Raw genomic sequence first — 24165 nt, forward strand, 5'->3', positions numbered from 1 at the left:
AAATTGGTTTTCATGAGTGATACTTAGTTCAGTGACTTTCCGTGTCTCTCAGCAGCATGGGGACCTCAACGTTTGCAGTGTATCTGAGAGCATTGTCTCCTGCCATGCCTATTACGTACAAAGCAAAACCAATGGTAACCTCTTTACTATGTAAGCAGCTCATTCACTGGGAGCTCCTGCCTGTTAGACACAGGGCCAGGCATGATGGATACAAAAGATTTTTTTTTCCCAAAAACAATGCACAACCCTTCTGTGGAATAAAGGAAGTCCAAAGAAGGCAACAGTCTCATTATATAACAAAATATGAAGTGCAGACAGACCAGGAAAGCAGCATGAACGGTATAAGGCTGGACATATCATCAAGAACATTCGAGGAGTGGGCATAAAAGCACTGAGACAGTGTATTGGGTGGACTCATTTGGGATTGATAAACAACACAAAGGCAAATACTTTAGAACTGTCTAGGTACATGCGGTATAGTCCCAGCACTTAAGAAATGAAGACAGAAGATTAAGACTCCTGTGAATTCCAGGCCAGCCTGGGCTACACAGTATGGGCCTAATTACTAAAATAAACAAACAAACAAATACTAAATAAGGGGAAATAAATGCTTTATGTAGAGAAAACAGAATAAAGAGGACATTTTTGTTGTATTTGGTATCTTTTTAGTGCTTTTGTTATACACACTTCAAAATCATACACATATCCGTGCATAGTTTTAGAAAAGGTAATATTTGAAGTAAACAACTTAAGACAATGATTCAAAACCATATGGAGCAAGACTTAAATAGATCTGCATCCTTTTCAAAGGGTCTCAGTCTGACTTTGTTTTTACATTTGGAAACATAATTCATGGGAAAAAAAAAAAACTGCCACTGAATAGACAGGCAAGTATCTGCCATGGTTTAAGATTCACTGAGTGCTACCATTAGGGCTAAGGAAAACTGATGTGGACCAGGTCTACTGGTAAGTAACAGTGGGAAGATTCTGTAAGCACAGAGATCGGCCAGGACCTTCTCCAGCAATCCCTGAATTCCAAGGAGCAGCAGGAACTCAAGTTGCTCTGATGTCAGCATGAGCGAACACACGGGGGAGGAGGAGAGGTCAGCACAGCAGTTCTTTGCTGGCCATGAGGTGCAAATGAAGCAACCAGGTAAGAGTTCAGGGAGGTCTTCAGTGTATCTTCTAGCAGTCGAATTTTTCCTGGAAACCCTCTCAGAGCAGCCCAACTCTACAGGAGATGTTCCCTAAAAACGTCCAGTCATTCCTAGGGCTGTGTCCCCACTGTCAGACACATGATACATGTTACCAACTGGTCAAAACAGGCACCTATTAATCCTCTAGGTGTTGGTGCTGGCAAGAGGTCCTAGGAAGGTAAATCTGTTAGCTATATCAATTCCCCAAAGAAGGAACTGCTGCTCTGTGGGGGAGATCAGCCACTAACTGGTCCACCGGAAAGTGCTGGATGTCGGCCTCTGCTGATTGGCTTATAGGCGGAGATACATCCACAGTTTGTAGATGAGCTGTCTTTTTCCTGTATAGCTCCCATCATGCCGTTGCTAATGCCAGCACCAAGGTGGCACATCATAAGCAAAGAAGTCTCATGATGGCTCCCTGATTGTTGAGAATCAGTTGAAATAGTCCTTCTCAGACTTAGCTCTGATTTCCAGGGTTTATTCACATCGCTCTTCCTCAGACATCCTTGCTTCTTGTCATCTTGATTCTTCTAACTGCCTAGTCATCCAGCTACATCACTAGCATTGCTCAAGAGTATGCATCCTTTCGCACTTCACGCCACATAACGAATTGTCCAATGTTGGTAAAATGTTCTTTTAAAATGTATAGGCCTTACCCTTGTTAACTCAAATGCTGATTTCCCCACCCCCAACTTTCTGGTTTCAATCTGGATATTGCATTGTGATACTCATTATAAGCATCCTGTCTCAACTCTTGCGTAAACAGGACAAAATAAAGCAACTAGATACAATGTTGTGCAATGGGAGGAGCCAGAGGACAGGAAAGAAGGGATGAGCGAGAAGGCAGGAGATGAGTGGGAGGAGAGGGGCAAGAGGAGATTGAGGAGAGCAGAGCTGGAGGAGAGAGCTTGGAGGACATGGAGCATGAACCAGACCTAAAATTTCACAAAAAGCAAGTATAATGTGGGAAATCTAAATGTTAGGAAACTGAGGGCTTGGAGGTTTAGGAGGGAGTAAATATTGCCCAGCATCGTTTTCTAGGTTAACTAAAAACCCAGTCTCTGTGTGGTGATTTGGTTATACAGCTGCTGAGGATTAACAGCAGCATAACCAGAAGATAAACCATTAGTAAATATTAATAATTATTTACAACAGTCCAATAAGCTGTTTATACCTCTGCCTCTTTGTCCTTCTCAGGCCCCTCTGAAAAGAGCAGTAGAAGTATCCTGCTTTCAGCAACTGCTGACATTTCAAGCAGGTTCTTTTTTTTTTTATCAGTTTGTCAAACATATTTTTTATAATAACATTTATAACATTTTACAATAACATTTTTTGTAATAATTACAGATAAGTTGTAAATACATACTGATTTAATTGGCTATTAAAACATCAAGAGATGCTTCAAATTGACAGCCATGGAATGAATCTCCAATTCTAGAGAGGCCAGGATTGAGCTCACAAATTTGGAAGTCAAGAGATAAATGCATGGTATGGCTTCCCATTTGATTTCCTCCAAGGGCTCTGCTTGGCATCTGCACACTGGCAGGATGTACCTGAGCAAATGTGTGATGGCAAGAATGTGGTCCAGAGTCAGAGGCTGCTTCCCTGTATGCTCAACTCTTTCCAGACCCTTCTTAAACATAGCATAGTGATTCCTGGACTTGGATGGAAATTGAAAAACCATTACTAGATTCTAGTAATACTTTACTGAATACAAGTATTTCCTCTCTTAATATATAGACACCCATGTATTGTGATAGAAATGCTATGTGAAAATGTCTCACTTTATAAAGAAGAAATCTATACAAAAAAGCAGGATTCTTGTGTATCTCAACTTCCAACATGATGGCAATTGATTTGCTCCAATTTCTCATCCAAATTTTATGTTTTTATTTATTATTTGAGAAATCATTACAATATATTTTGATCATATTTCCCCTCCCCCATCTTTTCCCAGATTCTACCCTCCACCCAACATCATGTTCTTTCTCTCTTTGACAAAAATATTTAACTGGGGCTGGAGAGATGGCTCAGGGGTTAAGAAAGAACCTAGGTTCAATTCCCAGCACCCACATGGCAGCTCACAACTGTCTGTAGCCCCAGCTCCATGGGTTAAGACACCTTCACACTAATGCACATAAAATAAAATTAAATAAATCATTTAAAAATACTAAACTGAAACAAAACAACAGCAATAACACAAACAAACAACACACACACACACACACACACACACACACGGAGTTCTATTTGTGTTGGCCTCCTGGGCATGGGATCTTCCTTGGTATCACCAAACTTTAATGAGAATGATTTTTTTGTACAACTAAGGTAATAAGCCATTAATTTGGATATGTAAATATTCAACCCTTCCTTTCAGCAAAGGGCAGGAAGTAAATAGATCCAAAGACTTAATCAGAATTGTGTGAGTTTTGTGAGCTTGAAAACATCCTTGTGTGGATTCTGAGAAGGGTTAAATGTAAGGCCACAGACAGACAGTGTTTTCTGCATGTCTATGCTTTTGCATTGTTATGCTTTGCAACGGTTTGAATCCTTTGCTGGACTTCACAGAGAGAAATGTTCTAGAGAACTGTTCGTGGTGTTTTGGTGGAGTTTTGCCACTTCCTCATGACATTTGGGCAGAGTCTAGTTGCTCCGACTGAACCATTCCACTGCTGCTGATGGGTGTTTCTGCTGTTGCCTTGTTATTGGACTAGACTGCTAGTGTCCTGATGACTGAGATCAGTAAATCCCAAAAACACACATTGACCCTTATCAGTAGGAAGAAATTAAAAGGGTGTACAGACCCTTTCCCTACTAATCTCCTACCAAAGGTTGAGGCATATAGGAAGGGAGGCACAGGTGTTTAAGAAGCTTAAATGAAGTAGGCCTTTGAAAAACCTAACCCTACAACCTCCTGACACAAGTATGCTTAAATACATGCTATGTGTGAAGTCTACATTAAAAAATGTAATGGCTTGTACTAAATTCAGCAAAGCATATCTTACAAATTTTCAGTAAAAGATTCCTGTGTCAGGAGTCCATAAAAACAAATCACCTGAGATGCTTGACTATAAAAATATACTATTCACAAGTATTATAAAAGAAATGGCATCCTTTGAGGTCTTATTGTTTTAAATACTTCAGTCAAAAAAGATTAAGCAATACTGAGAAAAGGTTCATTACTGAAGTTTGGGGATGAACACATTGTATCGAGTATTCCAGCTCTTCTGTTTGGGTGGACATCATCGACAGAGACTTTCAACTCATGTTTACACTTTGGCCCTCCCGCAGCCTGATGTCTGATCCCTGAAGCAGGATGTCTCATAACAGGGTCTGACATTTCTGACACATTTGGAAAAGTTCTGAACTACAGAGTCTAATTACTGACACAGGAATATATCAAGAGATAGAAAATATGTATCTAAAGGTTTCACCTAATTATCATAGTCATCTAAACTGACTTTAAAGTCTTGACAGAAATATTTAGGCCAGTGAATAGATCCACTGCACTCTTCAAAGCCACTGTGAGCAACTTCAACAAATGGTGCTGGTCTAACCGGATGTCTACATGTAGAAAAATTCGAAAGATCCATATTCATCACCCTGCACAAAACTCAAGTCCAAGTGGATCAAAGACTTCAACATAAAACTAGACATACTAAATCTGCTAGAGGAGAAAGTGGATAAGAGCCTTGAACTCATTGGCACAGGAGGACACTTCCTGAACAGAACACCAAGAACTCAGGCTGTTAGATCTACAATTAATAAACTGGACTTCTTGAAAGTGAAAAGCTTTTGTAAAGCAAAGGACCTTATCAATAGAACAAAAGGGCAGTCTATACATTGGAAAAAGATCTTTACCAATCCTACCTCTGACAAAGGGCTAATATCCAGAATATATAAAAAACTCAAGAAATTAAACACCAACAAACCAAATAATCCAATTAAAAAATGAGATACAGAGCTAAGCAGAGAATTCTAAACCTGCTTAAAACATACCTGATTGGTTGATTAAACAGCCCACACCTGGGCAGGGCAGAATGGGGTAGGCATGGCTAAGGTTCCCAGGCTTCAAGTTCTAGAGAATCACTGGAAACAGAAGGTCCGGAAGAGAGGAGGAAGGAGGATGCCACGATGGGTTAGGTAAAGAAACCATGTGGGCTGGAAGGAAGGACTCCAATAATGGTATGAAAAGGCCCAGATGAAGAATACAAGCAAGTATCATGAGATTATGTGTAAAAGATAGACCAAATGAGGATGGTTAAAGCAGATGACATTGGATGGGGGCTGGGAGATGGACAGTGAGGTTATTTAGAAAGCATAGGTAGGAATATCTGCCCAGCCTAAGGTAAATAAGGCAATCATAAAATCAAACAGTTATCTATCTCTTATTATTTGTGATAGCAAGTTGGATAATACTGCCACGCTAATTGTAGGGCTAGTAATAAACATTCTATAGCCCAACACTCTCATTCTTTAAGAGTCTAGAAGTAGATCTACCATACCAGCTATATCAGTCTTGGGCATATACCAAAAGGACTCTCTATCTATAGAGATACTTGCTCATCTATGTTAACTGCTACTGTGTTCACCATAACCAAGAAATGGAGTGAGCATAGATATCTGTCAGCTGAGGAATGGACAACGACCACATGTCACATTTACACAATGGACAATTACTTGGCTATTAATCAAGGCAAAATTATGAAAATTTTAAGTAAATGGATGGAGCCAGAAACAATCATTCTCAGTGAGGTAATCCTGAGATTTCACCTCACACCCATCAGAATGGCTAAGATTAAAAAACAAACAAACAAACAAAAAACCTCAAATGACAACATTTGCTGGAGTAGATGTGGAGAAGGGAACCCTCCTCCATTGTACAATTATTTTGGAAATCAATTTGGCAATTTCTCAGAAAATTGAGAATAGTTCTACCTCAAGACCCAACTATACCACTCATGGGCATATATCCAAAAGATGCTCCACCATACAACAAGGACATTTGCTCAACTATGTTCATAGCAGCTTTGTTTGTAATAGCCAGAAATGGGAAACAACCTAGATGTGCCTTAAATGAATAATGGTTAAAGAAATTGTGGTACATTTACACAATGGAATACTACTTAGCTATTAAAAGGAAGAATATTATGAAATTTGTGGGGAAATGAATTATCAGAAAATATCATCCTGAGGTAACCCAGACCCAGAAAAACATACATGATATGTACGCACTTTCAAGTGAATATTAGTCATAAAGTTTAGGATAACCATGCTACAATCCACAGACCTCAAGAAGCTAAGTAACAAGGAGGGCTAAGGGAAGATGTTTGAATCTCACTCAGCAGGGAAAATAAAATAAGACATCAGAAGTGGATGGAGGAAGGGAGTTGGGTAGAAGAAGGGTGGCATAGGAAACAGGAGGAATCAACTGCAGGAAGGACTGAGGAGAGAGAAATTGGTGAGGGGTATACTATGGGTTGAGACAGATACCTAGGAAAACAGAAACTCCCAGGAATCTGTGAGGGAGACCTTAGCTAATATTCCTAGCAACAGAAGATATGGGACCTGAAATGGCCACCTCATGTAACCAGGCAAGACTTCCAATGGAGGAATAGGAACACCAACCCATGCACAAAAATTTTGACCCAAAATTTGCCTTGTGTACAAGGTGCACACAGATAAAGATGGAGCACAAATTGAGGGAATGACTAACCATTAACTGGCCCAACTTGAGACCCACCCTATGAGGGATAGACAACCCTGACACTCTTAATCATATTCTGCTATACTTGTAGACAGGAGCTTAGCATAACTCTCCTCTGAGATGCTTCACTCAGAAACTGACTGAAACAGATTCAGAGGCTCACAGCCAAACATTAGAGGGATCATGGGAAATCTTGTGGAAAAGGGGGACAAAGGACTGAAAGAACCAGAGAGGTCAAGGACATCACAGGAAAACCTACACAATCAACTAACCTGGGTCCCTCCGGGCTCATGTCCCAAAGAGCATGATTGGGACAGTCCTGACAGACCTAGGCATATATGTAATGAATGTGGAACTCCTAACAACTGAAGCAGAGGCTGTCTCTGACGCTGCTGCTCTGGATCCCTTTCCCCTAACTGAACAGCCTTGTTGGCCTCAACAGGAGAAGATGCACCTACTCTTACTTCATCTTGGTATGCCAAGGAGGGTTGATATCCATGGGAAGCCTCCCCTTCTCTGAGGAGAAAGTGAGAGAAGAATGATGGGACAGGTCTGAGGGATGGACTGGGAGGAGAGTAGGGAGGGGAAGTTTTGATGGGGATGTAATGTGTTGGTACAATGTTCTTTTGAAATGTATACACCTTACCCTTGTTCATTCGAATGCTGATTTCTCCCCACCCCCCTCTGGTTTCAATCCAGATATTGCATTGTAATACTTACTCTGAGCAACCTGTCTCAACTGTGTGTAAACAGGCCAAAATAAAACAACTAGCCACAATGTGGTGCAAAGGGAGGAGCCAGAGGGCAGGAAATGAGTGGGAGGAGAAAAGGCGAGGAAAAGCCCATATTATTATGGGAAATCTAAATGTTAGGAAACTATGAGGGAGGACATGGAGGTTTAGGAGAGAGTAACTATTGCCCAGCATTGTGTTCTAGGTTAACTAAATAAACCCAGTCTCTGTGTGGTGATTTGGGTATAAGGTGGTTTAGGAATAACAGCAAGCATTATCAGAAGATAAATATTAATAGTAAATATTAATAATAGTAAATATTATAGTCGCTTACAACAGTAAAGTAAATAAATTAAAAAAAAAAACAAAACACCTGACAACCTTTAGTCTTGTGTTTGCCACATAAACTAAGGGTGCTACATAAAATTCCAGAGATCTGGGTGTTCCAACTTCAGCTACAACGAGTCCAGTGACAGATAATTTTCTCAAGCTCTACTCATCCAATTTTCAAATCATTCAGTTCACATATAGGTTCACCCAGACCTGCTGGCATCTGGTTGCAGCGCCAAAGGCTCTCCTGTTTCTTGGCAGCCTTCTATGGACACAGAACTTTTGCTGTCACACAGAACACCTGTAAAGTGGTTTCATGAGATCTCATATTACTAATCGGGAAACTGAGACGATCGTGCATCTTTGAAAACTTAGGAAGAACTGATAAGGACTGTACAATAGGCTAATAAATTAAGCCAGCCAAGAAAGCGGTAAGAAACAATTACAACCAAGTTGGGAGAATCTATTTTAAAATGTTTCCTGTTAGATAAAAGAAAGCATATTGAAGTAAAGTTTCATTTTTAATTATTCACACAGGCTTTCAATATGAATCATTTTATATAAATATATGGTACCCAAAACATTAGCCAAATTATATGTGGCACATAATTACTCATTCTTTATAGTGATTAACTTTTAGGCTAATTGCTAAGAGTTATTTGTTCTTTTGTTACTGTTTCTCTCATCTCAATCAGGCAATGTAAATTGTAACGTCCCAGGAACAGGGGCTGAGATTTGAATGTGCAGACATGGCTACCACATACAAAAGCTAGTTCAACCCCAGACAGATCCACCTACAAGGATGTCTCACTGTGACATTCTCCAAGCTCCCTCTCACCTCTGGTATACAAGCTCCAGTGAAGCCAAACAGGCCATTGGCATTGTCACTTTTCTGTATTCTTAGTCTAGCTGTAGTATTTTCCTCAGAAATCTGAGCCCCTCCATACACAGAGACCAGTTTAAGCAGGAATAATTCCTCTCCTTCCTCTTCATTGTCATCTCTTGCAGAGACGATGAATGACTTGTTAGTCTCTCCTTGTCTGAACTGCAGATATCCAGAGATGGGGTGTAAATCGCTCCTTGCAGGCATAGCATGCAGTTCATAGATCTCTTCCGTAGTCAGCTTCCGCTCATAAGCCCTCACATCCTGCATCCGACCTGCGAATCTGTCGCTGCCGTTCATGCCTGCCCCAATTCTCAGCATCCCAGGACCTGAAATCAGACATGCGTTTAGAGCAACAACAGCCACTATCTCCTATCATAAGCTATATCTGTGATTTGGAAAGAAAGACAATTTTAATGAAATATATGTTAAAGTAAAATTTTTACATAACAAAAAAGTGATCAAATAAATATCATCTTCTATTATGACAAAAAAAGAACCTGCATAATAATTACTGCTATCTGTGATCTTACACTGTAGTATCTACCCTTAAAATTAAATGATGCCTTTAAAAGTAATTTACATCAGTCTGTAAAACTCATTTGTGGACAGAAATATAAACGCATGCATGTATCTACCTATGTATATTTGTGTACTGTGTATTTAATTGAGTAGACATGTGTCCTATGACACTTTAACATTATTTTCTGATCTAACTATGGAATGGGTTAGTCTGTTCCAATTTTAAACTACAAATCACTACTCATAGAGAACTTAAAATCTCTACATGTTAAAAATTCGTCTGGGGTTACCTAAAGTGTTGATTCCTGGGGAGTGGTTGTTTCTACAAGCCAAATACATCATTATGTCTGAAAGGTAACTGAATGCAAAAACAAAAGTAGTCTCAGAACCACTATGTTCAAGCAGGAAGAATTTGTGAAAACAGGAGCAACACACAGCCCAGTTATATGTGCCCATACCTCCACGGTCTTTTTTAGGATTTTGTCAATTAATAGTTTAGCTGGTTTGTTTTTGATATGGGTTTTCAATGTTTTGTGACAAGATCTCATTATTGTTTCTGGCCAGCAACTTACTACATAGCCCAGGTTGGCCTGCCCCTCATGACCCTCCTGTCTCAGCCTCCCAAGTGAGTACAGTCACAGTGAGTTACTCTAACAGGGCATGTGATTTGACTAAAGGCCAACAAAGATCTCTTTATCTTTTTATCTCTTTATCTCTTCAAAGCAAGCCACTGAATTCATCGATTGACCCACTGGCAATAGAGGGGCTGTCATCACAGTTAATATCTTACCCCGATCGCTCCTCTGTCTCATGAGCATTACCCTTCACTTCACACTAACGTAGTTTCCCAGATACAGTGAGCTGCTTCTCAGTTCCAGACCTTTGCTGTGCAGAAACAGTTCCCCCCTGACCACTACCTAGAAACAAGTGGTACTCTCACTGTCCCCTTTCTTCCTGCAAAGTTGTGTAGTCATCTGCTTGCACATCTCTCGCCTAGGACCTGTTTCTCATTCCCCCAAGCTAAAGCCATTGCACCCTTCATTTCTGGAACAGTACACATAACTTGATCTTGATCTTGCTAGATACATGGCTTTGTTAAATAAAAACATAAACTCATGTTTCAAATTATTTGCTAGCTCTTTTAAAATTCATTTTTTTCATCGACTATTTGAGGGTCTTTCCAATATCATGTGCTAGTTATGAAGCTGACGCTCACCATCAGCAATGGCTTCTCCTTTCAGACTCTTGATGCCTTTGGGCATTGCATTTCCATCAAGATAGAATTCAATTATGCCATCATCTAGGATAATTAAAACATGAAGCCAAACTCCTTCTTCTAAATATTTCATGACTGTGGTCTTGGCAATATATGTAACATTTGATCCAAAAGTTTTATAATGAAGAGAAAGGGCCACATGGGATTCATTTGTTTGAATTTTTACTCCATAGTAGATGCTTCCATTGCCATCATCCTTCGCTATGAGAAAGCCATTTGTGTTGGCATTAGGCATTACCCATGCTGAAAATGTGAAGTTGGCAATCGTGTTATTCCTGAAGGGCTGGTACTTTGGGTCAACAGTCCCAAATGCACCCTCCAGTCCACTGAAGTACAGGACATCTGTTCCACTGTGGTGATGTCGCATATGTGGCTGCAAATGCACAGTGCTCGGAAAAACTCCCACCAGCAAAAAGTCGATCATTGGTGGTAAGCCAGCAGTGAACTCTCTGGACAGTACTTCCCAGCCAACCCATACCTCACCAAAAACACCCTGTTTTCTCAAAATGGTAAAGTTGGTAATGTAAGACATATCGTCTTCTGAGAGGACATCTTCGGCCACTTCTCTGTCCAGACACTCTGGGTCTAAGATGAAAATTCCAAATGGATCATCGTTGAATGGAATCATGACTGTCACCTGGAGATTGCTTTCTGCTAGCTGGCCTCCAGGACCTGTAATAAGAAAATTTAGAGTCAAAAGCTAGAAATTAAATACATTTTAGTCTAAGAAAAGAAGCAATATGTTTTACAGACAAATTTCTAGTTAAATAATTTAGTCAATATCAGTAAATAATGGAATCATTTTACCACATTTTTAAAGGCAATGTTGTCAAATAACATCCATTGGCATATCATATTAATACTCAGTCACATATACACACCCCAATTTCTATGCTAAAAATGAAAAACAGTGAGATAGAGGAAGCCTCCATCTATAAAAATGAACCTTCCCAAGACCATAAAATAAACATGAAAAATAATAGTTTATGTCAATGGTAGAGCACATAATTAGCACAAAGTCCCAGATTCTGTGACTAAGACCAATGCATACACAAGAAGAACTAAGTCAGATACAGTGTCACGTGCCTAAAACCACAGCACTCTGGAGATGTAGGAAATAGAATCCAGAGTTTAAGGCCAGCCTGAGTTATACAGTGAGACTTCATTTCAACAGTCATTGGTGGTAAAACATCAGAGAACTGTCCGGATAGTATTTCCCAGCCAACCTGTACATTGTCTCAAAACGGTAAACAGAAAGGGCTGGGGCTGTAGCTCAATGACAGAGCACATACTGATGGACACAGGCTTAGGGTTTGATTCCTGACACTGCACAAACAAAACAAAACAAACAAACAAACAAAAAGCATCTACCAAGAAAGGTGCTTTGACATTAAAATTAGACACATAATAATACACTTACTTCACCATCAACTAGATTCTGCAAGAGATTCTATTTAAGAATAAACTCTGAAATTTTAGTGGTAACATAAGCGATGGAAAATACCACACCTGAAACACTTATAAGCTTTAGAATGTAAAACTCATTGAATTCAGGAATTCTGTCTGGGAAAGCATGGAGAATTACTGGTTTTGCTCCCTCTCCATCTGTGAAGTTAACAGTCCCCGATGTTTCATAGAATTCTTGCCCAGGCTGAAGAGAAGCATTCTGGAACAGCTGCCAAGCCACAGAAACATTGCCAAAGTGTCCCCGGTGCCGCAAAATCCTACATGAAAGCAGAACAAATATATTTCATGAAACATGTATTTGGTGACTATATCTGTAACCAAAGCATTCTGGGTGCTCTTGAAAGTATACATTTTATATTTATCTCCAAATTTGCCACCTGGTCCCAACTGAGCAAACAAGGAAAGAAAAGACAGTGTAGCAAAAATGTCACACAAAATTAAAAAAAAAAATCATAGAATCCTGTCTTCAACGCCAATCAGAATGGCAAATTCTAAGCTATAGTGAAAAGCGGGGGGTTGATAATAACTGACAAGATTTTTCAAAAGGAAAAACACTAGGTGTAAGAAGTAACAAGTTACAAGTTCCATGAAGACTTTTCCTGACACCTGACTAGCTAAAGTCGTCCAGTCTTGAGAAGTTAGAACATAGAAATGGAAGGGCAGAGAGACTAAGTTCTGTTGTGCAGATACATGATTCTTATGGCTAATTTTCTAATGAAAGATATTATAGCAGAGTATATGCAAAGTTATCATTCCTTAATACCATTTAAATTTTTATCTGCACAGATTAACAGTGTTTCAACTTTCTTGTGCTTAATGATCTTATTTTGCTGTATCCAGTTTTAGCTTTCCTTTTCCAAATAAACTTACCAAAATGTGTTTGTCTTTCCTTCTTCAACTGCTTTGTCTATGGGCTCCAGAGAAAAAACACCATTTGTGTCGTCATTGGCTTCAATTATGACTGTAGCTTCTCCGTACTCACACACTACTGTGTCACCTACATTGAACACAGAGAAGTCAAAGTACTTTTCAAAGAAGCTACCTTTTAAGAAAAAAATTTAACATGTAATCATTTCATATATTTAAACTTAATATAAAACTACAACTAAAAAAAGCTAAAGAGCTGGCTCATCGGGTAAAGGGCTGTATGATATTCTGCATTCAGACCCCAGCACCTGAGTAAGAGCCAGGATCATCTGTAACCCTAGTTAGGAGAAGACTGGAGGCTATTGAATCCAAAGGGCTTGTCCCGCCAACATAGCTGAAACAGCAAGAATAAAGTTCGGTGAGAGAGGCTACCTCACAAAACATGAACAGGATGTGTGAGAATGGCTCCTAACAATGCCCTCTGGCCTCCACATGTGTTTGTATGGGTGAGCACACACACAAAAGATTCATGTGTGTCCATACATACTCCTAGTCCATGCACATGAAAAGGCACAAAAATGCTCAACAACCTTAGTCATCAGGGAAATATAAATCAAAACGACTCTGAGATTTCACCTTACACCCATCAGAATGGCTGAGATCAAAAACTCAAGGGACAAACACATGCTGGAGGGGATGTGGAGAAAGGGACTGTCTCTGACAAGCACTCAGTGGCTGGCTCTTTAATCACCTCCCCCTGGGGGGAGCAGCCTTGCCAGGCCACAGAGGAAGACAATGCAGCCAGTCTGGATGAGACTTCATCAGCTAGGGTTAAATGGAAGGAGAGGAGGACCTCCCCTATCCATGGACTTGGAGAGGGGGCTGGGAGGAGATGAGGGAGGGAGGGTGTGATTGGGAGGGAATGAGGAAAGGGACTGTAGCTGGGATACAAAGTGAATAAACTGTAATTAATATAAAAAATAAAATTTTATTTAAAAAGGCACTAGAAATAACAAAATCTCACTAGCAATAACCATACCCAGTGGCCAGATCCTATTTATTGAATTATGTTCTTAAAAGCAAGGTTTCCAAAAGAACTGGCTAATTTCAGGATGGTGGCAAGAATGAGCTTGGAACAGTTTGTTATGACAGGAAGTGGAGAGATGCTTGATTAATAAGGATGTGTCAAAAGGCAAAGGAGTTGTGCTGAATAGATTACCACTAACCAAATTTCTGTGAAGGTAACTATAAAAAAATAAGATGGTAAACATCATTAAATAGCAATTATGATTATATTCCAATAAATATCAGTGAAATTTTAAAAGATTTTTTTAACTTTTATTAATTACATTTTATTCACTTTGTATCTCCCCATAGGCCCTTCCCTCCTCCCCTCCCAAGCCCATCTTCCCTCCCCCTTCTTCATGCCTGCCTTTCCCCAAGTTCACTGATAGGGGAGGTCCCCCTCTCCTTCCTTCTGATCTTAGTCTATCAGATCTCATCAGGAGTGGCTGCATTGTCATCCTCTGTGGCCTGGTAAGGTTGCTTCCCTCTCAGGGGGAGGTGATCAAAGAGCAGGCTAATCAGATTATGTCAGAGGCAGTCCCTCTTCCCATTACTATGGAAGCCACATGAACACTGGACTGCCATGGACTACATCTGTGCAGGGGTTCTAGGTTATCTCCATGCATGGTACTTGGTTGGAGTATGAGTCTCTGGGAAGACCCCTGTGTTCAAATTTTCTGGTTCTGTTGCTCTCCTTGTGGAGTTCCTGCCCTCTCCAGATCTTACTATTTCCCACTAGAGTAATGAGACACCTACATAACTTCAAGTTAACTAGCTACAAAGTTTCATGGATTACCATAAAAAGTAAACTTGTAGATCATCACCTTAATTGTTCCAAAACAAATAAAATGAAGATAAACCAAAATCCTGACAAGGACAGATTAAAAACACAAAATTACTCTTGTGTTATAACCAAAGATAAAATACTTGTGACACTATATATATATATTCATCTGTCAGGCAAACTCAAATGAGAGATATTTAAGCTTGTGATTTTCCTGAGATCACAAAAGTCAAATAAAGATTATGGAAATACTTCAGCCTGAAAAGATTAGAAGAACTATTAAATGAAATGCATAATTCCAGCAAGGGTAATTTTGCTACAAATGGCCTATTAGGAGAACTAAAGATATGTGAATGGTGACAGAGGTGACAGTTTGCACTAATGTTATGTTTCTGATTTCGACGTTTGGCTTCATTTCAGGCATAGAGACAATGTAGCTAAAAAGCTGTAGGCAAATACTCCTGAAACCATGAGCCAACATCCCAGAGTTTTATCACATTGTAATCTAATCTGTACCGCACATGCGGGATCAAGGACCACCTTCTTCCAGTCAGGAAAGAGCAGGGCTCGCAGCTCTCCTTGTGAGCAGCTGTAATCTCCTAGATTACAGTCCAGGTCAATCTGGACAACCACAGGTCAGCCAGGGCTGTTCTTACTTACCTGTTGAATTGAAAAGGATTATATAAAAGAGCTCCTCTGTTTCTGGGATTCCATCGGCATTGACATACACAGATACACTGTGCTCTCTGCTTCCAACCTCAAATACAAGGGTTTCTCCTTTCTCCACAGGAACAAAGTCTCCCTTGCCTCCTGAAGCCTTTCCGTCCAGGGTGGCATATTGAACAGTGCAAGCCATGTCAACAGATCCATTCCTGAGAACTGTGAAGTTGGCACTCTCGCCCTCCTGGACCCTCACAACACGAGGCTCTGGAATACACACAGAACAGAAAGACGTAAGCCTATTCCAGCCCAGCCGGGTATTTTTCAGATCACTCTCAATTCTCCCTGCCATCAACAAGAAAGCCTGCACTGTTTACTCTGCTGCTCTCTGATACAAGGACTGCCTCCAGTCAGTGCCCTGCTTGCCTAATGTCCACAGTACCCTGTGTCTGCCAACTACACTGTCAGTTTAATAAGCCTCATGTTAAAGGTACGCTCCTTGAATAGAAATCTCTTTTTTCATTTTGACATACCAATTAGAAAAGAGATAAGATGAATTCATTAACTACATATTACCTGAAGGCTAAGCATAAATAGAATCCAAGAGGCCCAAGATGCTACTATATCAACAATTTCACTATATACATCTTATAAAAAAGAGCTTTCAGAGAATTAAAAATCTGATTAAGTCTTATAAACAAAACTAAAAGATGCCTCCGGGGCTTTTGCAGTTGTAAAGAAAGCAGTAAAAGGCGAGAAAATGGAGGATTCTTAATTAGTATGTCCATTACACATCAGCTAGTGCAACAAGTGGACACCCTCAGGAAGAACAGCAAGCCCCCAATCCACCCGACTCAGGAGGTGACTGGGGAAGCGAGTTCCTCTTGTCTACCCAAAGCAAAGGCTGTGTTAGGGGATTAACAGGAAGAAGCAAAGCTGGCCAAATGACCTCTCTTATTTTCATTTTGTAAATGCTTAAACACTGAACATCAATGATCAAATGAATCACGAAATTATATTTAATCAACACTGATTATACTACAAAAAAGTTCACTTAATAATCCTTCTTAAATATATGTGCTGGGGCTAGAGAGATGGCTCAGTGGCTCAGAGTATTCGCTGCTCTTGCAGAGGACCCAGATTTGATTTGCAAGGCCCACATGACAGCTCATAGCCATCCTAAGTCCAGCTGCAGAGAAACATTGTCCTCTTACAATTTCCACAGGCACTAGGCATACACGCATTACACATATATGCATGCTGGCAAAACATACATACACATAAAATTAAATAAAATGTCTTAAAACATATATACTATTTAATAAGGAGGTAAACCCACTCAAACAAGATAGCAATACCACCTGCAAAATAAATGGGGTCATCGTTCCTTAGAATCCTCAGGGAGGCAGTTGTTCCGTTTCCTGTCTGAGCGCCCCCAGTGGCATTAAGTAGGAAAATGGTGAATTCCTCCATCTCCTCTGGAATCTTTACCAAAATGGTACATACTTTAAGTCAAGTGAATCATACATGTAATTACATTATGCATGTCTGTTATTTGTTTTCCTGACAGCTCAATTATTACTGCTAATATTCATGTTCATGTCCAAGACAAAAGCTCTGTAAAAGTATTCCCATAAAACTCAGACTGCCCTAAAATCATTTCAACATTGTTCTTCCAGGCAGCCACCTTATTGTGTCCAGCGACAAAGTATAAGAGAAATACACGTTTTGACTTAAGTAAAAGAAAAGATGGCTATCCCACAGAGCTTATATTTCTACAAGAAAATGGTAACCAAGTTACTGTAAGAAAAATAATGTAACAATTAAAACCCTTCGGTGTCCTCAAAAGATGAGATTTCCATTTCTCTGACTCTTAAATCCCCAGGTGGACAATATTTCTCTTTCACAATGTTTGTGTGATGAGCTAGTCTTCTCACCTCACAGAGAAGGATCCTTCTGTCTGTTGGGGTCAGTCTCAGGGAAAGGGGAAAGCTTCCCAGCTTTGCCTGGGAAAGGTCCGCTCCCAATCTCAGTGAAGCTCTTTAACTTTCCTGTTAGCTCACGACAACTGTGCTTTGTGTCCTGATGCTAAAGCACGCCGTGAGATACCCAGAAGATGGCTCGCCTTCAAAATGCCAAAAGCAGACTAGTTGCTAAATGTCTCCCACAACCCGGAATCCCTGATAGTCATATATGATGAGTGACTGACCGCTATCAATTATAAGAGTTTTAAAATATAAATGTTTTCAAGGGACTCCTAAATAGCATTGATATCTTGTTTTATTTATATTCCGTAAGTCACACTGAACCCCTCTGTCATACAGTGTCACCGAAAAAATCTGTCACCAAATATTAAGTTATTTAGTAAAAAAGGAATGAAGAAGCTATAAATGCAGAATGCTTGCACGACACAGAAAGTGTTTGACCTCCGGTATCACAAAAGATAAACCAAGCAAGTAACACAAAAACAGGATGAGTCAGCAATTACAACAGCATGTGAAAGGCTGTAACAGCAGCACTTACCTCATCTGCAACAGAGTAAACTGTGATATTTTTAAAAGATTCTTGGTCTCCAAATAAAACAGTTCCTTGCACAGGAAAGACATCTTGCGTAAAGTCTGGACTAACTACCCATGACACACTAACATTACCAAAGTTGCCTTGAGTTCGTATTACACCATAAACAGCTGAAAAATACACAGGTAAACAATAGGTTGAAATTTAAAACAAGCAAGGAAACTTCTGAAGTAGACATAACTAAAAACTCCTCGTCATCAATACCTGCTTAGCATATATTCCAAGGTTGGTGTGTGTGTGTGTGTGTGTGTGTGTGTGTGTGTGTGTGGTGTGTCCTGCTCAGTATTGAGAATCATCTGGCATAGGAACGGGATTTCAATCAGTATGTACAGCTAGTATAAGGTCCTACATGCAGATCCACCAAAGGCATTTGCTGAAAGGTTGATTTGTACTTGGTAGGTAAAGTTATTTCACTACCAGACACTGGTTTAAAAAGAGAAGAATTCTCATCTCTTGACACTGCAATAGTTTCTCAGCAGTAACTCTTAGCTGTGGTGTCCTCGCCTTCTGACTGACTTGATTCCCACTCAAGTGTCTCTGTTTATACCATCTTAGCTTAAGTCGCACTGGAAGTGGAGTCTTCAGCATCACCACAATGCTATGTAAGAAATGAAACCAGCAAGCCTAAATATGAGTTTTAAAAGGTAAGTTTCTAAGTTGCACGTCATTTCCGAGGCAGAATGGAAAACTAACACTATTTGCTCACAAATGAATTAAGGAGGCAGAGAGCTGGGCCAGTGGTTAAGAGCACTTACTGCCCTCCCAGGCAGAGCACCCAATCACGTGGCTCACCACCACTGATGCCATTTCCAGGGGATCCAGAAGCTTTTGGCCTCTGTGGGCACCTGCGCACATGTGGTGCACATAAATTCACACAGGTGCACACAAATACACACACAAGTAAAAACAATTTTTAAAATTTAAGCTGAAAAGAGATTAACATTCTCTTCAGTGGACAGAAATAAAAGATAGCGGAGTAATTTACCACTATAGACATCCTCTCCTTTGCTTTCTTTTACTGATATGGTCAAACCATCAGAGACAAATTCTATAATCCCGTGAGGATCGTCGTTTTTTAGGATGGTTATGTTGACAATGGTAGCACTGCCCAGCCTGCTTTCCCGTTCACCGTGGCGGCTAAGGACCACCCAGTAGTGTTCATCCAGCTACAAGGAAAAATTACAAATTAGAAAAAGTTGTCAGTTGATGCTTTCACTGCAAGTAAAATGTGTATGGGACTGACAGTGCTAATATGTTCAACTCCTCAGGAACATGCCTCGCACTGAAAAGACAAAAGAATTGATATTATCCCTACTTTTTAAAAATATCTGCCCATGAACTGAAAGATAGGAGATAAAAATATACATTATATGGAAAGGAAAAAGATGACACCATTCTAACCAGTAAGAATTCGGGGCCTTTTCACTGACAATCTATTATTTATTTAAATGACAAAGAGTTTAAAAAATTAAATTAATTTGAAAGCTGCATGTTATTGCAGTATTAACGTATTAGAAGTAAATCTGATTCTCCTAATATGGAACGAATTAATTTCTTTCTAAAACATAATTTCATAGCAGCGCTTTAGTTCAAGACCATTCCAGTAAGAGTTCAGGGGTACGGTGGTGCACTCCTGTAATCCTAGCACTCGAGGAAGCAGAGGCGGGGCTCTGTGAGTTCGAGGCTAACGCGGCCTACAAAGCTAGCAAAGGACAGACAGAGTGACAAAGAGAAACCCTGTCTCAAAAAAACAAGACAAAACAAAAAAGAGTTCAGTTGATATAGACCACATAAAGTAAAACTTACCATAAATTGAGAAAACTGACCACATAGTCAAAGTCTCACGTTATTTTCTATTTCTTGTTTTAGGACAAGAATATACTCTGGTAAGTTGAATGAATCGTATTCAGGTTTTTAAGCTTCTCCTTACATTTTTCCAAATATGGGAACTTAATTCTTTCTTATGTCTTGCTGTCAAAGCATTTCTACTCTCAGTATACTGATACTGTCAACCATCCACAAGAACAGGAGAGGAGTTCAGAACGGTACCTCGGGCGTGCCGTCCAGTCTCGCGAGCAGGGTTACCACCACCTCCCTCTCCCCAGGTGCGAATTCCAGCACCCCTGTGTTTCCATAGAACTCGCTGCTCTCTCGGGGTTCCACATGGTAGCGGAGGAACTGTTTTACCAGACACCCCCTGGATCGAATAATACGGAGCTCTACAGCATCTCCTTCCTGAAACAAAGAAACAAACAAACCAAAAAACACATGACATTTCAACTTCTTCTAAACATTTTTTTGAAGTTATAAATGCAGAGTAAACTTTTCATACTTTTATGGCATAGGGTCCTCTAGAATCAGGAGAAAATTCAAAAACACCTCCAGGGTCATCATTTTCCAAAATAATTAAGTCTCGGCTGGTATATCCCGATTTCAGGACCTCACTGTCCACACTCACCCTGGAAAGTGAGAAGTGAAAACACTCTATTATTCTGAAATGTTCAAGCTTTGAAAACACCATTAGTGCTTACAATTCTTCCAGATAATTTTACAAGTAACTAAGACTTAAACCTTAGAGCAAATTTACATGTACAAAGGTCACTCCACATCAAAACTCTTTTCACTGAGATCTCTTCCTGAAACATTCCTGAATTCACTGTATCCTTTTTTTTTTTTTTGACTGGACTAAACACTGCATAGGTACACAAAGACTATAGAAACCACTCACAGAAACTATCAAATCCTACACACGTTTATTATAGCTATGGAAAGTTGTACTTTGTAATCAGCTAGAAAGCAATGAAACAACTTTACAGCTGTTGGGCATTATGCTTTTCTCATATGTGTCTTTTCACTCTGAAATTTACTTATAAGTGAATTTCTTTATCTCCTTAAATATGACTATGTTAATTGAGTAAGGATATGTATTAACTGAGCAACCACAAATGTTCAAAACTAACTAAGCACCACTGTGACCAGGCTCTTATGAATGCCTTTCGTCTTTCAAGTGTTTTCTATATATGTCAGTTTTAACCTCAAATAATTTTTAGAAAAAAAGAAAATGTAAAATATACTAGAATGAAAGGAATGAAGTGGATCTGAGATGCTGACATGCAGTAACAACTAGTGCGTGTGCATGTGAATAAGTATGTGTGTGCATGTGTACATGTACATGCTAGTGTGTGTCATATGAGTGTGCGTGTGTGTAAATAGGTGAAAAGATAAACCTTTTATAATTTCTGGTATTTGTGCTATAGTATAATTAGGATGATCAAAGCTCTGAGATTCAGAGTCAGTTCTTAGTCATGCAAATTGGCCTGAACCTCTTCACTTGTGACTACCTGTTGAACAAAAATGTACTCCTGATCTGACCCCCACATCACAGTGAAGCGGCAGCAATCCACAGACCCATCACAGGCCAGTGGTCTCTGTGGGAGGAAACATGAATCAACATGTGTCTCCTTCAGAAGCCAACCCCCCAACACTTCACATACTAGTGAGCACAGAGGAAGTGATCCAAACACCAGAACCATCACTTGTTGTGTGGAAAGGGCCTCTCTTTCATTTCTATAAATTCAGTAATTAAAGTAGCTGGTGTCTACGTGAGCTAGGAGACAAGAAAACTGGATGGAAGGCAACATATATGAATCCAAGTGTGAGCATTAAATAAGTCAAGTTGTTTCAGATTTTCTCAAAATATGCTACTCTCATGTATGATGCAAACTCTGGAAAATTCTCTATAAAATACAGACATGAAAGCAAGAAACTACAAAGCTACACCCAGAAAAGCCACCGATTTCATTTTCTCTGTTAAACAAAAGAAACAAACAAACAAAAAATAGACTCAAAGTATTTCATGTCTAAACCATGACAATTATCCTCTGGTATAAACTACAGAGAAAGCTACAATTTAAAACTCTTCACAATACGTGACAACACTCAATTCTTCAGTATTTCATTAAATATTTTAAATGCACTCACAACACAACACTGAGGACCCCAGACAGCCATTGTCACTAGAGAATGAAACCTCACACAAACATGCACAGTCAGGTGGACAGGCAGCATTGCTCAAGGCAGGTCATGCAGAACAGCAGCTTCATTAAACCATCACTCACGGAACAAAACACTGAGTCTTCAAAACAAGGCATTATTCTGTGCACTTACCCAAAATATACGACAAATCTTTCAGTCTCTACCCTGTCAACAGAGAAAGAACCATGGGAAGGGACAAGGGGAGGCAGGGTCACCATTTGGTAAATTCTTGCTGCTACAAGCTTACAGTGGAATGATAAAATACAAAATACGGTTAGAGAAAGCACTCTGCACCCAGCCACACTGGCTGGGAATTTTGTTTGTGGGAACTGGGCACACTGTGTCCTCTGCCACTGACAAATGCTAGCAAGCCCACTTGTGGAAGATGACCCATGAACAGCGAGCATGTCAAGACCCGCTTAAGGCATTCCTTTCTCGGCCCCTCCAAAATGCAAAGATGCCTGCCAAGTGTTTTGTGCTCAGAAGCCACAGCAGCTGAGCAAATTTCATTCAGCTCTGCTTATAATTACTTACTCACTTTAATGAGGTTTGGAAAAAAATTCCATTCTCACATCTAAAGCCAATTGCTATTTGAATTAAATCATCAAAACTCTGTAGCAGAGACATCAGAACCTCTTTCAATGCTTGCAGAAAAAATATATTCAAGGGGTCACAAGACATCATCACTTTTAATTACAATGTTAGATCAGGAAATCAAAACACTTTCCCACATACCCAGTGTATTGCATTTTCCAATAATCTTGAAAGGTACACACCCTTATCACTGATACATAGTTGTTATTATAGCATATAATTAGTTTTTATGAACTAACATGAGGACAAATTCTTCTAATTGTAAAACATTAAACAGGAGAGTACGTATAACAGGTGTTATATTGAGGTGTTATTGTTTAGTATCATGTCAGTTTTTGTTTATATTTAGATTAAATATGAAGTACCTAAGTTTGACCTTAAGAGAAAAATCTTAAATACATCCTAATAAAGTATTACTAATTTTGTTGCAATATAATCAAACTAGCATTTTTTCTTTTGTTATTTTGCTTAAGCTTGGTTAAAACTTTGCAAAACTAAAGGAAGATTTCAACAAAATCACTTTCAAATGGTAAATTTCATTCTCATTTATTTATGTAAACATTTCTTTGGAGACAAAAACATGATTAGTTTATTCTTATTTGCATAGTAGTTTCTAACTGAACTAACATTTTGGTGTTCAGATTGAGTGATTGTCTTTATTTTAAAAGAAGCACAATATTCAAAGATAACACTACAATTTGCTTTTCTCTGTGGTTTAGGCTCAGTTAGGCTGTGGGGGGGCAGGAGTAAAAAGGGAAAGGACAAAGCTTTGAAGAATCTGAGTTAATTCATTTCAAATGTTCTTCTGACAGTTCAAAGACTATAAAGAAGAGTTACTGAATCTGCTGAGGTAGAATTTAAATTATCCTTTAAATATCTCATTGAGATAAGCCAAGCTGACAAGGTTTCTGTCAAATCCCACAGGCTTATAATCCCTGTTCTATTCGCTTTAGTATTCCTTATAACTGCCATTGACGTAATTGTGCTCAAACCTAAATTATTAAAAAAGGCCCATGAAAAAAATCTATTTTTAATGTATATTTCATTGCCTTTCACCAACTCTTATGAAGTGAAATGGTTTTCCATAAGGCAATCTATAACATATGAAGACGGTGTCATTTAGATTGTGTGTTTTCACTTTTTGGATTCACTGTTGTTTTACTTCTTTGAAGAAGAAAATCAATGTGTGATTCTAAAGATAACAAAATGAGCAGTGGCCTTTTAATAGATGAACTCTCTGAAGCCTACATTTTGTTCATTCAGTTTTTAAAAATATGCTAAACTGTATTTTCCTTCTAGTATCTTCTGTGAGGCTGTATTTGTAACACAGAGAATAACCTCAATTATATTAAAGACTTAGTTATAAACATATAAAAATATAACAATGGCATTAAAAGAAAACTAAGCCAGACGTGTTTAATCCCAGCACTCCAGAGGCAGTCTACAGTGTACAGTGTAAGTTTTAACCAAC

General features: G+C 39.3%; 1 protein-coding gene across 1 annotated transcript in view; it reads right to left on the reverse strand.

Annotated features, from left to right (window-relative positions):
* Adgrv1 (adhesion G protein-coupled receptor V1) overlaps window positions 1-24165 on the reverse strand; it is a 568841-nt gene that overhangs the window by 468964 nt on the left and 75712 nt on the right. The window contains exons 12-21 of the mRNA XM_060383611.1: window positions 20398-20524; window positions 20115-20300; window positions 19051-19231; window positions 18012-18175; window positions 16850-16973; window positions 15489-15755; window positions 12983-13109; window positions 12155-12369; window positions 10586-11317; window positions 8803-9176 (exon numbers count right to left, since the gene is read on the reverse strand). Coding sequence (XP_060239594.1) covers window positions 8803-9176; window positions 10586-11317; window positions 12155-12369; window positions 12983-13109; window positions 15489-15755; window positions 16850-16973; window positions 18012-18175; window positions 19051-19231; window positions 20115-20300; window positions 20398-20524 — 2497 coding nt within the window. The remainder of the gene's footprint in view (window positions 1-8802; window positions 9177-10585; window positions 11318-12154; window positions 12370-12982; window positions 13110-15488; window positions 15756-16849; window positions 16974-18011; window positions 18176-19050; window positions 19232-20114; window positions 20301-20397; window positions 20525-24165) is intronic.

This window comes from Meriones unguiculatus, chromosome 5 (genome assembly GCF_030254825.1).
Source record: "Meriones unguiculatus strain TT.TT164.6M chromosome 5, Bangor_MerUng_6.1, whole genome shotgun sequence".
Classification (NCBI taxonomy): Eukaryota; Metazoa; Chordata; class Mammalia; order Rodentia; family Muridae; genus Meriones; species Meriones unguiculatus.